At 34.4% G+C, this 18,937-nt stretch overlaps 1 protein-coding gene across 1 annotated transcript in view; it reads left to right on the top strand.

Moving 5' to 3' along the window:
• The window catches only part of LOC149771461 (uncharacterized), a 130,342-nt gene that overhangs the window by 93,256 nt on the left and 18,149 nt on the right, over positions 1–18,937 (top strand). Inside the window, exons 9-13 of the mRNA XM_089948429.1 lie at positions 870–1,094; positions 5,030–5,163; positions 9,477–9,615; positions 16,315–16,482; positions 17,415–17,681. Coding sequence (XP_089804555.1) covers positions 870–1,094; positions 5,030–5,163; positions 9,477–9,615; positions 16,315–16,482; positions 17,415–17,681 — 933 coding nt within the window. The remainder of the gene's footprint in view (positions 1–869; positions 1,095–5,029; positions 5,164–9,476; positions 9,616–16,314; positions 16,483–17,414; positions 17,682–18,937) is intronic.

Genomic DNA, 18,937 nt, shown 5'->3' with positions numbered 1-18,937 from the left:
AAAAAAAGTCCCATATCATATACTCATATGATTATTTACATTGTTTAAAAAAGTCACAAACTATTTACATGTTGCTAACAAAGTACCATATCACTATTAACATTGCAAAACAAAGAAACAAAATGCAAGGTATAGAAACACATGAAAGGAGAAATATTGACCGCATGGGAGAAATATATGATCTTCATTAATCATAACATACGCTGTTTGCCGTGGTTTTGAAGTTCTGAATTAGGAGAGACTTGGAAAATACTTAAACAAACCTAGGGTATGTGTTACTTTTGCTTTCGTTCTCGTTTAAAGATTTGTTATATTTTAGGGATTATTAGTTTTGTTTTGTAGAATCGGTATCTGAAAGTTATAAACATACCACAGGTTTGTTACGGTACATACATACATACATACATACATACATACGCACACACACACAAACATACATACAGACAGACTGACAGACATGCACACATACATACATACATAGATACACGTTTTCGTCAGACATCACGAGGATCAGGTTTCTGACGTAGAAAACCAAACAAAAATATAATTATATGGTGATAATATAACACATTTCGTACTAGCGAACACAAGACACCCATAGCCATGGGCGGTGAGGTCACAGAGATTATCACTGCCGACTCTTCAATATTCAATATTCACTTTCCTTATTTTAATCTTCTATAACATTATATAATTCCCTTCTGTTCCGTAACCATTTTTCCAAAATGTATATCTACAAAGATGGTCAAAAGTATCACTAATTAGTAAAAACGCCGTTCGATTTTATATTCTGCAAGTAATGCGGTCATTCTTGTCCACTTTTTAACACACAAATTTGCTTGACTCTAATGGGAATATCGTACCCACAGGCAGTGGCATTGCTACGCAAGGAGACCCATCATATTTTGGAGCAAAAAGAGAGGCTGGCAAACGAGCTGCGCATGGCAAGGATACAGGCTGACGCCGACATCCGGCAGCTGAAGTCCGAAAAGTTTAAGTTGCAACAAGAACTCACGTCCAAGATACGTATGCTGACAAAGGAGATCACAGACAACGATAAGATGTCAGACGAACTGAAACAACTCAGACGTCAGGTATTTGTCAGCTTAAATGAATTGGCGTTTTAACCTTTCAGTGGAATTTAGGAATCATACTTGCTTGATCGTGTTAAAATGTCCTCGAGGGAAACGCCCAAAACCAAAAGATGAAGCCTGGCTATTCACAATCTTTTTCGAGTGTTCTGGGAAACATTCAATACAATCTAACCCTGTATAATCGGTCATTTTTTTCCCTCATACTTAATACTGTAGTAAATAAATAATTTTTTCCCAAATATCCCCAAAAGAAGTAATAAATACGAATAGGTCTGTACTGAGTTTTCTCTTGCAATTCCAAATGCGAGTTCGTTTGATATCATAAAGGAGAAAATCGATAATTGTCGGTACAAAATTCCAAAGCGGGTTCGAATGGAGGTAACACACTTGTGTTTTAGGGCTTGGTGATATTAATATCAGCTCAAAATTGATGACTTAACAAAAAAGTGTATATCAACTTAGTGTACGACTTATCAAGTTAGTTTATGACTTAGCAAATGAGTTTACTACAGTGAAATCACCATTTTATGGGCGCTCACCAGTTATTATGTACTTTTGAGAGAGTGACGTATGTAAGGTGAAGTTGTTTGCATTTAAAACATGAATAGTGGAGAGATTGTTGGCATACTTTTATGCTACTTTCATGTAATGTGAAATCTCTTTGGATATTGTTCTTTTGGAAATTGTACATCATCTAAGCACACTGCTAAATAAAATGACTGCTCCCTTGTACTATAAAAAATCAGCCTGATTAAGTCTAAGGTACTCTATCCATAGCAGCTATTAAAAATAGGGAAAATGAATTTTGCCAGACTAGACAACACCAGCTTCTGAAAGTGCAATGAATGAATTACCAAATATATGAAATGTAAAAAAAGCTATCGGCTCTTTTTTAATACAATTTACCTATGAAGTTCCGGAAGTGAAAATGACCAAGTGGAGCTAGCAATATTTTGAAAGATGCATATCTGGAGTAAGGCCAAGCTGTATACTCTATAACCCATATTACACCCATCAATCATACACGAAAATAAAGGGAATTAAAGGTTCTTTAAACAATGTCTAAGATATAGAAGGTCTGTTTTAAATAGCCAGTATAACCAGCTAGGAAACACTGGGAAATTCTTTTTCTTTAACATTCTAACCTATGCAAAATACGAAACTATAGCGCAAACCCATGAAGTTTAAAAACTGTAGTAAAATGATTGCATTACACATGTACAGCTAAAATATAAATCCCACTTTGTATTGAACTACATGGCGATATTCCCATGATGGTATAGTGTCAAGCAAAAATGAAAATGATTTCATTATAAAACAATAACATTCCCGTCCTAGAGACATTGTCATCATATAAAGGAAACTTGAGCCAACTTTTAAAAGGACCCAATTTTTTTTAACATAAAGAATAACTCCAAAATCATGATTGTGGATTCTAATTTAAGTTAATTGCAACGCATACCATCTAAACTATAACGCTATTGTTACACGAGCCAAAATAAAATTCATAAATGAAAAGGTTCTGCTAAAGATTTTCCAATAATACTTTACTCAAAACAAAAACGTTCTCAACTAAGACATTATATGAATACCGTGCTAATATTGTATGCTAGCAATGTACTAAAATTGAATACTAGTAATATATTGAATACTAGTAATATATTAATAGTGAAAACAAGTAATTTACTAATAGTGAATACTAGTATTACACTAATAGTGAATACCGGTAATACACTAATAGTGAATACTAGTAATGTAGTAATAATGAATACAATTAATGTCCTAATATTGAATAATAGTATTGTACTACTAGTGAATACCAGTAATTTACTAATATTGTGTGTGTGTGTGTGTGTGTGTGTGTGTGTGTGTGTGTGATTTGGATTTTTAACGTAGCTTTAACATTTTTTAGTCATATCGCTACGATGTCTGCAGTGTGACAGTTTATAGTGATGTCTAGCACTGGGGCATCATGCCTCAGACAGGTAGCACGTCCCACCCAGTCACATTTTCCTGACACCAGGCCGACCAGTCCTAACACTAACATCTTAATGCTGCGCGCCAAGCGAGGCAGATGTTAGTACCATTTTTGTAAGTCTTTGGTATGACTCAGCCGGGAATCGAACCCATGTCCTCCACTAATAGTGAATAATAATATTGCACTGATATTGAATACCGGTAATTTACTAATAGTGAATACTAGTCTGGTACTAATATTGAATTATAGTAATGTACTAATATTGAAAAACATTAATGTAATAATATTGTATACTTGCAATTTACTAATATTGAATACCTGTAATTTACTAATAGTGAATACTAGTATGATACTAATATTGAATTATAGTAATGTACTAATATTGAAAAACATTAATGTAATAATATTGTATACTTGCAATTTACTAATATTGAATACCTGTAATTTACTAATAGTGAATACTAGTATGATACTAATATTGAATTATAGTAATGTACTAATATTGAAAAACATTAATGTAATAATATTGTATACTTGCAATTTACTAATATTGAATACCTGTAATTTACTAATAGTGAATACTAGTATGATACTAATATTGAATTATAGTAATGTACTAATATTGAAAAACATTAATGTAATAATATTGTATACTTGCAATTTACTAATATTGAATACCTGTAATTTACTAATAGTGAATACTAGTATGATACTAATATTGAATTATAGTAATGTACTAATATTGAAAAACATTAATGTAATAATATTGTATACTTGCAATTTACTAATAATGAATAATAGTAATGTACTAATATTGAATACTGCTAGTTCACTAATATTAGCGGTTCTACGTTATCTCTTATATAGTGAAACAATTCCTTTATAATGATTACGTTATCTCTTATATAGTGAAACAATTCCTTTATAATGATTACGTTCCTTAAAAAAGGTCTTTAAGACGGTAATACTAGGACATCCTCAAAAGTAAAATCTGGAAAACCATGACTACAAAAGAGCCATAATAAAGTATAAAGATGAAAGATGAATCGAAGGCACCGTCTAATTAAAAAAAAGTGAAGAAGGCCCAATTATATAGTCTAGAGGGCGGATCCTGGGGCCGAGCAGGTCGCTCTGCAACACCTTCCCAACCTTCAAAAAATGGGCGCGAAACAACGGGAACGTTTCCTAGAGTAAGTTTTCTTTGCATTTAGGTAGTTAACATTATGCCCTGAACACGCTGAAAATGCACGAGCTTTAGCGGAAATTCGCTCTCTAGTCCCCCCTTGGCGGTTCCGTTCCTCACAACACTCGCTTACTTGTTTACGCCTCTTCCCCAAACGATATTTCTAGACCCGTGTAGGCCGCCATGATATTGGCGATAAAGTTGATTACATTTAACGATGATAATTAAGAAAATTTCAGTATGGCAGAAAAATGTTTCTACGACTACAGATTAAGGTCATCTATAACAGATGGAAAATAAGACATGTTCCAACAGAAATATCAGGTTTGGTGGTTTACAGCACAACAACACAAGTAGGCTATTTAGTGACGAAGTAATTGGAGCAAAGTGTCTTGACCAAAGACACGCCATAGTAGCTAACCCAGGCTGGTCCGATAATTGGATTCGAACCCCCACCCTTTTGTTCGTGAATCTGACAAAATAAATGTAACGTCTCACATAGGATATATAATATACTGCTAATTAAACCGGTGTATTACAAGTGTATGTAACCTGATTGTGTGGATGTGCAATACAAGTTTTAGAATTGTTCTCTTTTTATTAAATCATTTGCTCACGAGGTAGACTTCTGCAACATGGAACAAAAAGGCCCAATGTACGCATACACAATCACAAAAATTTCGTGCGACCTACTTTAATTAAGAAATGTTACTTACCTGACAATATCGCTATACAATGCTCATTACAATGAAGTGTATCTATATTTTATCCAAGGACGAGATGACGTATCAGATACAACAACACGAGAAGATCCTACGTGCTGAGTACATGGCGATGAAGGTCCGTTACGAGACACAGCTAGAGGCTCTTCAGAAAGAACACCTTCAGCTTTTGGTTGTGGTAGACAGGTAATTATGAGTACGCTTGATATCACTGGTCAACAGTGAAATCATTACTGTCTTGAAAAGGCCCTAATCTGTAGTATTTTGGTGTGCCGAACACGAATATAACCGTGAAAAATTTGTATTGGCTCTCGTTTTGAAGATATTCATATACCTCATTTTCTATGTTTCACTGTGTAAATTTCTCCAGTAGGACTGCAGCAACATCCGGAATAATGATGTAACATTGCATAATACCATCATGCTCACATCATCCACAGTTGATTGCATCATTTTCTGATGCAATGCAATACTAATGCCATGCGGCTGCTGAAGTAAGTTGACTTCAGCAGTGTACTATACATGTGTAGGCCTATTATACTAATGCAGGCGGCTGCTGAAGCTGACGTAAGCAGTGTACTATATAAAGCCCAATCAGATAGGTTCAGCATTTAAAATATTTTAGACGTTGTGCGAGACAGTTCAAGCTACTGTTACATAAAACTTATTATTTTATCCATTTACGTACAATAAAGAACAGTAATGCCTCGAAAGTGTGTTAATACCGCGGACAATTTTTGCTATATTTGTGGGGAAGTGACATTTGCCAACCAGAAGAAAAGTATCAATTCTCAAGTGAAGAAGGCATATCATCTTTACTTCGGATGCAAGGTTGGTGACCAAGACAAGCCTTGGGCTCCGCATATATGCTGTGCTACATGTACAACACAGCTTTCACAGTGGTTGAATTGCAAAAGGTCATCAATGCCGTTTGCAGTCCCAATGGTGTGGAGAGAGCCAAGCAACCACCTAAATGACTGTTACTTCTGCTTGGTTCCTCCTCTTTCCGGCGGAATAACGAAGCGAAAGAAGTCGAGAATAGTCTACCCAAACATTCCGTCTGCATTGAGACCAGTTCCACATGGTGAGGGACTTCCTATTCCAGAACCTCCAGCAGAATATTCTCTTGATTCATCTGACGAAGACAAAGGTGAGTCGACCTGTTCTTCTCCTGGTCCATCAGCATGCAGTGATCCAGATTTTCACTGTGGTGCATCATCAACCCCACACAGAATAACACAGGAAGAACTAAATGACCTGATTCGTGATTTGGACTTATCAAAGAACAAGGCAGAATTGCTAGGATCAAGACTCCAACAATGGAATCTTCTAGAAGAAGATGTCACAATTACTGCATATCGAAAGCGCCACCAGCAATTGGAGCCTTTCTTCAGAAAGGAAAGTAATCTGATATTCTGTTCCGATATTGAGGGCCTCATGAATGCTTTAAAAATCACTCATGACCCACAAGAATGGAGACTATTTGTGGACTCTTCGAAACTGAGTCTCAAGGCTGTGCTTTTGCACAATGGAAACATTCTTCCATCTATTCCAGTAGCGTATGCTGTCCACATGAAAGAGACATACGATAACTTAAGGCAGCTACTGAATTCCATTGAGTATAACAAGTACAGCTGGCACCTCTGTGGTGATTTGAAGGTAGTTGCCCTTTTAATGGGACTGCAGCAAGGATATACAAAATACATGTGTTTCTTATGCGAGTGGGATAGCCGAGCAAGGGAAATGCACTACATGAGGAAGGAATGGACTCACAGGCAGAATGTAGCCATTGGAGAGAAGAATATCCAACACCCAGCTCTGGTTGAGGCTCAGAAAATCTTGCTACCACCCCTTCACATCAAACTAGGTTTGATGAAGAACTTCGTGAAAGCCATTGACCGGACTTTGCCAGCATTCCGATACCTGCATGAAAAATTCCCTCGACTCAGCGAAGCAAAGATTAAAGAGGGAGTTTTTGTGGGTCCTCAGATTCGAGAGCTTTTCAAAGATGACCGGTTCAACAACTTGCTGGAAGGTGACGCGAAACAAGCATGGAATGCTTTTCGCCTAGTTTCTACAAACTTCCTCGGAAATGTTAGGGCAGAAAACTATAAGGAACTAGTAGAAGACATGTTGATGAAGTATAAGAAACTTGGCTGCAATATGTCTCTAAAGATTCACTTCCTTCATTCCCACTTGGATTTCTTTCCTAGCAACTGTGGTATTGTTAGTGATGAACACGGCGAACGTTTTCATCAAGATATCGCAACAATGGAACAAAGATACCAGGGAAAATGGTCCACTACAATGCTGGCTGACTACTGCTGGACACTCCTCGGAGATGCTCCCGAACAGCTGTACAAGAGACAGGCGAAGAAATCTAAGATGTAGTCAATGACTTGATTTTTTATAGGTAGGCTATTACAGTTGACCTTTTACTATTGGAATGCATTTCGTTATGTAAACATTAATTTCTTGCAGATTACAAAAAAACTAGAGCCAATTTTGCAATTTGACTGTCATATTCGTGTTCAGCACATACAAATTGATAAGAATTGACTAATTTTATTTCAGTAACATGACTTTTGTAAAAATTTGTTGTCCAGTGTATCCAGTCCTTTAGTTTGTTTCATTAGGCAAGAATACGTAATATCCATCACTTCCAATAAATATGCCCTGCATCTAACATTAAGTGATGCGCGCTCACAAAAAAAAAAAAAAAAAAAAAAAAACATATGTCGAAGAGAGAGGGTTTCGTATGTTAGTCAATTGAAAAGTAACAAACGAGACAGGCAAAGAAGGTTCCAAGTAACAAAAGGATGGTGTCCATCATGGACGGGGACAAACGAGTTTACCGATATATAAAACCTAAACTGTAACCATGGCGATGAGTGACAAACGGGTTATGTATGACATGTCAATCGGAGTCACTGGTTCCATAGATGAAGGATAAAGCATGCATCCAGAACTTTGATTAGATTATATTATTGTTAGTGATGCGGTAATGCGGCCATTCAGGTACACAGCACCGTACATATTCAGATCTCCACGACACATGGTCAGAACGTATTCGACATGGAGTACATTGATCACAAGGAAGGATTTGTACTCGTACGAAGACGATGTATATTTTTCAAATATTGATAATAGTCTTTTCTTACCTAAATTATAAATAGCGCTCACGCAAATGAGCTGATACCTTGTTTGAACAACCATACATATGTTGATAGATAGAACAATATCTAAAAGGTCTTTTTGTGATATTACTGTTTTGATCAATGTCCTTTCTTCGTCCAATAGCCTTTCTCAGGATCGTTATATGCGCCATCCATACCTGCTTTTGGAAAATATTGAAGCATTTATTACTTTGATTACCGTTAGCAACTGCAAAAGCCACTCACCCACCCACCCCAAAGAAAATAATAATTAAAAAAAAGTTATCACCAGATGAAGGACTCTTGGAATCATCTGAAACGTGATGCGTAGTTGCTAGCTAAACGTATATCGATATTAAGATTCACGAACATGCAGCTACGCGCAAGTTAGAACGTACAAATTTTTATAATTTATCTAGGGGTCAAGATAAATCTATGTAGAGGTCAACGTAAATATTTATCATGAATTTATAGGGACACAATAAATCATTATGACGAATGTATGGTGAACATACATTTTTATCATGAATGTAGGGGTCGACATAAATCTTTATGATGTATGTAGAGGTCAACATAAATATTTATGATGTATATAGGGGTCAACATAATTCATCATCTTGGATGTATGGGTCAACATGCATCTTTATCACGAATGCAGGAGTCAACGTACATGTTTATCAGGAATGTAGGGGTCAATAGATATCTTTATCACAAATGTAGGGGTCAGCGTAAATCTTTATCCTGGATGTAGGGGTCAACATAAAGTTTGGCAAGTTTAATATTGTCAGATAGCATTAAGACGTCCTTAACTTGGAGAGCGTCAAGTTTAATATTGTCAGATAACATTAATACGTCCATAACTTGGAGAGCGTCAAGTTTAATATTGTCAGATAACATTAATACGTGCATAACTTGGAGATCGTCAAGTTTAATATTGTCAGATAACATTAATACGTCCTTAACTTGGAGAGCGTCAAGTTTAATATTGTCAGATAACATTGATACGTCCATAACTTGGAGATCGTCAAGTTTAATATTGTCAGATAACATTAATACGTCCTTAACTTGGAGAACGTCAAGTTTAATATTGTCAGATAACATTAAGACGTCCATAATTTGGAGAGCGTCCCCTTTTTTAGGGATTCTATATAAAGGCGTTAGTTTCTCGAAAAACAAAATAATACAGTTTTAATTTTTGTTATTAATAAGTTGTATACTCTCTGCAGCACTGCATGAACCTTACGTGCGTTTTCAGCTACTTTAACGGCTTTAATAAGCTGTAGACAGAAAATTGAGCAGGTAAAAGGTAATTTGGAAATAATTTTGTAAAATCTCTCTTTACAGGCTTCAGAGAGAGAAACACCTCGACAAGGACATTATTATCGGGGTACAGAAGGGGATGAATTCTATCAAACAAACCTACTCCAAAGATTTATCAAGATGGGTAGACGAGAAAAATATTCTCCAGAGACACATTCAAGAGGTAATTTTTTAAATCTAGCTGTGTCTAGCTCTACTTTTCGTATAATAGATTCACAGCTGAAAGATGGATTTTGTATAGAAAAATCAACGCAGATGGATCTGCGGTGTTTTTGAACAAAAGTCAGTGTTGTTTTTATTACGGAAGTAAAATATTAATCAAGTTAGGTAGTTAGACGCTATTTGAAGTTGTATTATTGAATTTTGAACTACTCGTTCTGTCGATCATTGATATTATATGCATTTGACTGCCATCACATTAACTATGTACTAGTTATTGACTTCTTTTCTGGTTGTACTGTATAGATGAATATGGCTGTACTGTATAGAGTAAATGTTCATTGAAACAATTTCTGCATCACAAAATAATAGAAAAAAGTGGTTTTCAAGAAGAAATACTGAATGCCAGCAGTGTTTTCAAAACTACAGGATCAACTTTCATGCAGCCAAGCCGGACCTAGCATCGTGCAAATTAAGGAATAACGTTTCTGATTTATTTCACAAATCGGTGTCACTAATATTTAACAACTAAAGTGTATCTTGTACAGGATCCATGAACTTCATACTTTAGAGGATCCACGAACTTTATACTTTACATGATCCACGAACTTTATACCTTACATGATATACGAACTTTATACCTTACAAGATATACGAACTTTATACCTCACAGGATCCCTGAACTTTATATTTTACATGATCCACGAACTTTATACCTTACACGTTTTATGAACTACATTTATTACAGGACCATGAGCTTTATGCTTTACAGGATCAATGGATTTTACACTTTACATGATTTATGAACTTTATACCTTACATGATCCATGGACTTTATACTTTGCATGATCCATGAACTTTATACTTTAAACGATCCATGAACTTTATATTTTACACGATCCATGGACTTTATACTTTTCAAGATCCATCAACTTTATACTTTACAAGATCCATGAACTTATATTTTACAAGATCCATGAACTTTATATTTTACAAGATCCACGAACTTTATACCTTACATGATCCCTGAACTTTATACTTTAAATGATCCCTGAACTTTATATTGTACACGATCCACGAACTTTATATTTTACAAGATCCATGAACGTTATACTTTACATGATCCACGAACTTTATACTTTAAACGATCCATGAACTTTATATTTTACACGATCCATGGACTTTATACTTTGCAAGATCCATCAACTTTATACTTTACACGATCCATGAACTTTATACTTTACATGATCCATGGATTTTATACTTTGCATGATCCATGAACTTTATACTTTAAACGATCCATGAACTTTATATTTTACACGATCCATGGACTTTATACTTTGCAAGATCCATCAACTTTATACTTTGCAAGATCCATCAACTTTATACTTTACACGATCCATGAGCTTTATACTTTACATGATCCCTGAACTTTATACTTTAAATGATCCCTGAACTTTATATTGTACACGATCCACGAACTTTACATTTTACAAGATCCACGAACTTTATACCTTACAGGATTCCTGAACTTTATACTTTACAGGATCCCTGAACTTTATATTTTACACGATCCATGAACTTTATGCCTTACATGATCCATGAACTTCATGCTTTACACGATCCGTGAACTTTATACTTTGCATGACCCATGAACTTTATACTTTGCAAAATCCACGAACTTTATATTTTACATGATCAATGAACTTTATATTTTACACGATCCATGAACGTTAAATCTTACATGATTAGTGAACGGTATACCTTACATGATCCATGAACTTTATACCTTACATGATCCATGAACTATATACTTTACAGCATCCATGAACTTTACATCTCACACGATCCATGAACTTTATACTTTGCATGATCCATGAATTTTATACCTTTCAAAATCCATGAACTTTAAACTTTACACGATCCACGAACGTTATACTTTACATGATCCACGAACGTTATACCTTACATGATCCATGAGCTTTATACTTTACGTGATCCATAAACTTTATATTTTACATGATCCCTGAACTTTATATTTTACATGATCAATGAACTCTATATTTCATATGATCAATGAATTGCATACTTTACAGGATCCCTGAACTTCATACCTTACATGATCCATGAACTTTCTATTTCACACGATCCATGAATTTATACCTTACATAATCCATGAACTTTCTACTTTACACGATTCATGAACTTGATACCTTACATGATCCCTGAACTTTACATTTCACACGATCCCTGAACATTATACTTTGCATGATCCATGAACTTTATACCTTACAAGATCCATGAACTTTATACTTTACACGATCCACGAACGTTATTCCTCACATGATCCATGAACTTTATACTTTACACGATCCACGAACGGTTATCCCTCACATGATCCCTGAACTTTATACTTTACATGATCCCTGAATTTATACTTTACATAATCCATGAACTTTATACTTTACATGATCCATGAACTTTATACTTTGCAAGATCCATGAACTTTATACTTTACAGGATCCATGAACTTTATACCTTACAAGACCCATGAACTTTATTCTTTGCACGATCCATTAACGTTATACCTTACTTTATCCATGAACTTTATACTTTACATGATTCATAAACTTTATACTTTGCAAGATTCATGAACTTTATATTTTACATGATCCAATAACTTTATATTTTACACGATCGATGAACTTTATATTTTACATGATCAATGAACTTTATACTTTACGGGATCCATGAAATTTATTCCTTACAAGATCCATGAACTTTATACGATCCATGAACATTACACCTTTCATGATCCATGAACGGTATACTTTACATGATCCATGAACGTTATACTTTACACGATCCATGAACGTTTAATTTAATAAATCCATGAACTTCATACTTTACAAGATCCACGAAGTTTAAACATTACAAGGTCCACGAACTTTATATTTTACATGATCCCTGAACATTATACTTTACGATATCCATGAACTTTATATTTTACATGATCCCTCAACCCTATATTTTACACGATCCGTGAACGTTATACCTTACATGATCCATGCACGGTATACTTTACATGAAAAATAAACGTTATACTTTACAACACCCCTGAACTTTATACCTTACAAGATCCATGAAAGTCATACTTTACACAATCCATGAACGTTTACTTTAATCGTTCCATGAACTTCATACTTTACAAGGTCCACGAAGTTTATACCTTACATGATCCCTGAACTTTATACTTTACATGATCCATGAACTTTATACTTTACAGGATTCCTTAACTTCATACCTTGCATGATCCATGAATTTTATACCTTACATAATCCATGAACTTTCTATTTCACAAAATCCCTGAACTTTATACTTTGCATGATCCATTAACGTTATACCTTAGAAACTCCTTGAACGTTATACTTTACATGATCCATGAACGTTATACTTTACATGATCCATGAAAGTTATACTTTATAAGATCCCTGAACTTTATACTTTACACGATCATTGAACGTTATACTTCAAATGATCCATGAACGTTTACTTTACACGATCCCTGAACTTTATACGTTACAAGATCCATGAACTTTAGACCTTACATGTCTATTGAACTTTATACTATACATGATTCCTGAACTTTATACTTTACATGATCCATGCACTTTAAATTTTACACGATCCATGAACTTTATACCTTGCATGATCCATGAACTTTATGCTTTACATGATCCGTGAACTTTGTACTTTGCAAGACCCATGAACTTTATATTTTACATGATCAATGAACTTTATATTTTACATGATCCCTGAACTTTATACTTTACAGGATCCCTGAACTTTATACCTTACAAGATCCATGAACTTTATACATTACACTAGCCATGAACGGTATACCTTTCATGATACATGATCGTTGTACTTTACATGATCCCTGAACGGTATACTTTACACGATCCATGAACTTTATACCTTACATGATCCCTGAAACTTATACTTTTCATGATCCATGAACTTTATACTTTACAGGATCCATGAACTTCATATTGTACACGATCCATGAACTTTATACTTCACACGATCCATGAACTTTATACTTTACATTATCCATGAACTTTATAATTTACATGATCCCTGAAACTTTTTCTTCACATTGTTCATGAACTTTATACATTACAAATCCCTGAACTTTACAGGGTCCATGAACGTTATACTTTACATGATCCATGAACTTTATACTTTACAAGATCCCAGAACTTTATGTTTTACAGGAACCATGAACTTTATATTGTACAAGATCCCTGTACTTTATACTTTACACGATCCATGAACTGTATACGTTACAGGATCCATGAACTTTATATTTAACACGGTCCATGAACGTCATACTTTACACGATCCATGAACTTTATACTTTACAGTATCCATTGAACTTTATACCTTACACGATCCATGAACTTTATACTTTATACGATCCATGAACTTTATACTTTACAGGATCCATGAACTTTATATTTTACACGATCCATGAACTTTATACGTTACATTATCCATGAACGTTATACTTTACACCATCCATGAACTTTATACCTTACATGATCCCTGGACTTTATATTTTACATGATCCCTGAACTTTATGTTTTACATGATCCATGAACTTTATACTTTACAGGATCTCTGAACTTTATACCTTACAAGATCCATGAACATTATACTTTACATGATCCATGAACTGTATACGTTACAGGATCCATGAACTTTATATTTAACACGGTCCATGAACTTTATACTTTACACGATCCATGAACTTTATACTTTACAGTATCCATTGAACTTTATACCTTACACGATCCATGAACTTTATACTTTATACGATCCATGAACTTTATACTTTACAGGATCCATGAACTTTATATTTTACACGATCCATGAACTTTATACGTTACATTATCCATGAACGTTATACTTTACACCATCCATGAACTTTATACCTTACATGATCCCTGGACTTTATATTTTACATGATCCCTGAACTTTATGTTTTACATGATCCATGAACGTTATACTTTACATGATCCATGAACGTTAAACTTTACAAGATCCATGAACTTTATAATGTACAAGATCCCTGAACTTTATATTTTACATGATCCATGAACTTTATTCTTTACAGGATCCATGAACTTTATCTTTTACACGATCCATGAACTGTATATTTTACATGATCCATGAACTTTATACCTTACATGATCCCTGAACTTTATACTTTGCAAGATCCATGAACTTTATACCTTACGTGATCCATGAACTTTATACTTTGCAAGATCCATGAACTTTATATTTTACATGATCAATGAACTTTATATTTTACAAGATCCATGAACTTTATACTTTACAGGATCCCTGAACTTTGTACCTTAGAAGATCCATGAAGTTTATACATTACATGATCCCTGAACTTTATATTTTACAAGATCCCTCAACTTTATACCTTACATGATCCATGAACTTTATACTTTGCACGATCCATAAACTTTATATTGTACAAGATCCATGAACTTTATACGTTACACGATCCGTGAACTTTATATTGTACAAGATCCACGAACTTTATACTTTACAAGATCCCTGAACTTTATATTTTACAAGATCCATGAAGTTTATACTTTACAAGTTCCCTGAACTTTATACTTTGCAAGATCCATGAACGTTATACCTTACGTGATCCATGAACTTTATACTTTGCAAGATCCATGAACTTTATATTTTACATGATCAATGAACTTTATATTTTACAAGATCCATGAACTTTATACTTTACAGGATCCCTGAACTTTGTACCTTAGAAGATCCATGAAGTTTATACATTACATGATCCCTGAACTTTATATTTTACAAGATCCCTCAACTTTATACCTTACATGATCCATGAACTTTATACTTTGCACGATCCATGAACTTTATATTGTACAAGATCCATGAACTTTATACTTTACACGATCCATGAACGTTATACGTTACACGATCCGTGAACTTTATATTGTACAAGATCCATGAACTTTATACTTTACAAGATCCCTGAACTTTATATTTTACAAAATCTATGAAGTTTATACTTTACAAGTTCCCTGAACTTTATACTTTGCATGATCCATGAACTTATATTTTACAAGATCCATGAAAGTTGAAATCTAATACACACTGCATAACTACCCTAGAGATACAGATTGTTGTATAGTCATAATAATAATAACGAACCTGAAGACGCAAATAACTATAATATGTTTTAAATATTGTTTGTAAATATTGGCAAAGCACACAAGAAGGGCACATGAATACATAAATACTTCCTTTTTTCTTTTCTGGTATTTGGAACTAATAAGTTATATTTTTCGTAGACATGCGATGGGAGTTTTACAAGTCTAAGTGCTTGGTACATAAGGCAAACATATTGTTTTGATACCAAATATTCAGAGATGCACCTAATCATCTTCCAAAGTCATTGAAGTGTAATATTTCGATGTTGTTTTTCTTGCAGGATCAATTTGGTACTGCTGAACATTGGTCAGGGTGATTGATTCGTAGCGTCAAAACCTGTTAGGACATTAATTTTTTGTGTGAAATTAGAATGTTTTTGGACCATACTAACTGTAAAGTATCATATGCATTAAATACAGATTACCCGCTTTTATTTCAGATAGAAGAAGGCAAGGAGATTGCAAATCATCTGAAATGCCAGGTTGAGGAGTTGAAGCGGAAACTGGCAGAGCAGGAATTAGAGAGAGCAGAACTCATCAACAAGATGACGACAGAGAGGGCAGGCTGGGATATAAAATGGACACAGATCACAAGCAGAAATAATCAGGCAGGTGGCATAAAAAAATATAAAAGTGAGACGTATTTCTGTACGCAAAACATGTGTAAACTTTATGATTGATTGATTACCTTTGTAGTAAAATATTCGTATTTTGCAGCACAATTGGCGATGCATTGTACCCAGTCGACGCAAAGCCGATATTTGTACAGAATCCTTCGTCAGGATCTTGTGCTCAGTCGGTGCTGCGCCGATATTTGTACATAATTATGTTCCAGATATTTGAAAGCAATTTTAGTTACAAGTCTGCACCTGAATAAAATATAGACATTTTCGCCTTTTATCAATGCTTTCATTACTTCTGTCTCTTGCTTTTTCTTATTGTTTGTAAGGACATTAAATATAGAAAGACCAGTCAGGGTTTTCTTAGAGGTAAAGGTCATGGCTGATAAAAAACAGTTTCTGCGTCGACAGAATAAATTTCGCTTGTTGTTGGACGTCTATATTTATTTGAAACAAATTCACTAAACGTGGTTGAATATTTAAATGTAACATTTAATATTTAGTAAGTGATTATGTTTTCTTGTTATTTTAGCGAATGGGAAAAATAATGTAAAAACATGTAAAGACACAATATCAAACTTAGATTTTGTTTCATGCTTATATTTCTAGGACATTTTGACTGACACGATACGAGCAGATGCATACAAGTATCGCCCATTCATTTTCGTTAATTTGGAAGCATACTTTCAACATTGCCTTTATAATAAAACATTATTCTTTTCCTTAATGACACGGTAGATGGAATGGAAAACAAAATGTGCACTTCCGATATTTCTTTTTATCAAATGATTTACACTTGGATATTATTATTATCATTATTATTATTATTATCATTATTATTATTATTATTATTATTATTATTATTATTATTATTATTATTATTACATGTGTGTGTGTTTGTATCAACTCTTTTCAATCAGATTGAAGAAGCACTGGCATTGATGGCACAATCGAAATGCAAGTCTCAAGACATTCAGCACAGAGTAGAGTCCACGTGGGAAAATGAACGCGCAGAACAAAAGCGCCTGCTAATGGAGGCACATAAGCTCGCCATTGACCTTCAGAAACAAATGGAAGAACGGGACCAGGCGTTTGCGGAGGAAAGGAGAAAAATGCGCGAGGAAATTGAGGCACATCGTAAAAAATACGAGACTGAAAAGACGGATAAAGAAAAGAAGTCTTTAACGGTATGGTCAAACTGTCAACCCAAACAAAATAAATATAGATAACCTTGACCACCTTTATATAAAATGGTTCGGTGAGTATTAAATTGGCAGCACCTTATGAATGTCACTATCTAACGTCGTCTGGTACAAAACCAAGAATTCATCCCCATTGTGTGATATAGTTCTAAAATATTCCATCGTCGTCTACTAAATCGTCGTGGTCTAGTCATTGTAAATATCGTCTGATCCGTTTCCTTGGCTTCACTGTAATGCCGGTGTTGCTGTCTGTTGTTTTTTTAGACTGAGCCTTGGCCTCTCTAAGCAATTATTGATCATGCATTCTGTGAAATCTATTAAAGAATGCAAATAATCAAGTGTCAGTTGTGCCCTAAAATCATAGGGTATTCAAATAATAACCCTCAGTTACTTGGCACTAAGCAAGTATGAAACTCGCAGATCGATCAAAAGGTTGTCACATGGAAAATAAAGTGGTTGCTGCTTTACAAGCTAAAATGTATTAAGGTCAGACATGATGCAGAACTCTACTTGGCACTGAACAAGGACATGTACTAAATTCGCAGTTAGATGAAAATTATTCTAAACTTGTAAACCAATGAGTAAGCGATGCAGATTGTATTTTTTAAAATTAGAAATAATCATCTATGATCTCGATTGATGGTGTGCGTAAATTCAAGCGTAAGGAATCCACACCGAATATGTAGGGTTGTAGAATATTCTATGTTGATAATATTTGATTCAACAACCATTCGCTGTAAATACGTTTCGCTCGTGATAGTAATTTCCAAACTCTTCTCAGTGCGTTGTAAGGTTGTAAGGAGACTTTTTTTTACTAGGCTGTAGCAACTGATGATTGCCATGAACCAGATTTCTTTTTTCTTTTTTTTTTTTTGTTTTAAAAATTTGCTTCAATTCAGTTCTTGGCCAAATCACTGCACGCTGATCATCACAAAATAGTATACCAACTCATAAACGCCCTCCGCTTCTACAATCTCATGTGATGACTGCACTGCCCGAAAGTTTACTCCACAGATTCTATATCTTTGCATGTTAATCCATTTTTGCAAAATTCTGGACATTGAGTCCATCCTTTGTTCTTTACATCTTATAGATCTTTATCATACTCTAAAAATGTAGTTGGTGATTCCATATATTATAAAGCTGAAGGTATCTCTCTAATTGATTTACTCTTGATGATATTCACTAATGCTACTATATTCATTAATTCTTTCGTTGTTGTTGTTAACGTTTCACTACTC

The sequence above is a fragment of the Sinohyriopsis cumingii genome, unplaced genomic scaffold (assembly GCF_028554795.1).
Source record: "Sinohyriopsis cumingii isolate HCF-2022 unplaced genomic scaffold, ASM2855479v2 utg001837l, whole genome shotgun sequence".
NCBI classification, from domain to species: Eukaryota; Metazoa; Mollusca; class Bivalvia; order Unionida; family Unionidae; genus Sinohyriopsis; species Sinohyriopsis cumingii.
The sequence above is the reverse complement of the archived record's forward strand: the minus strand, read 5'-3'. Positions and strand labels throughout refer to the sequence as shown.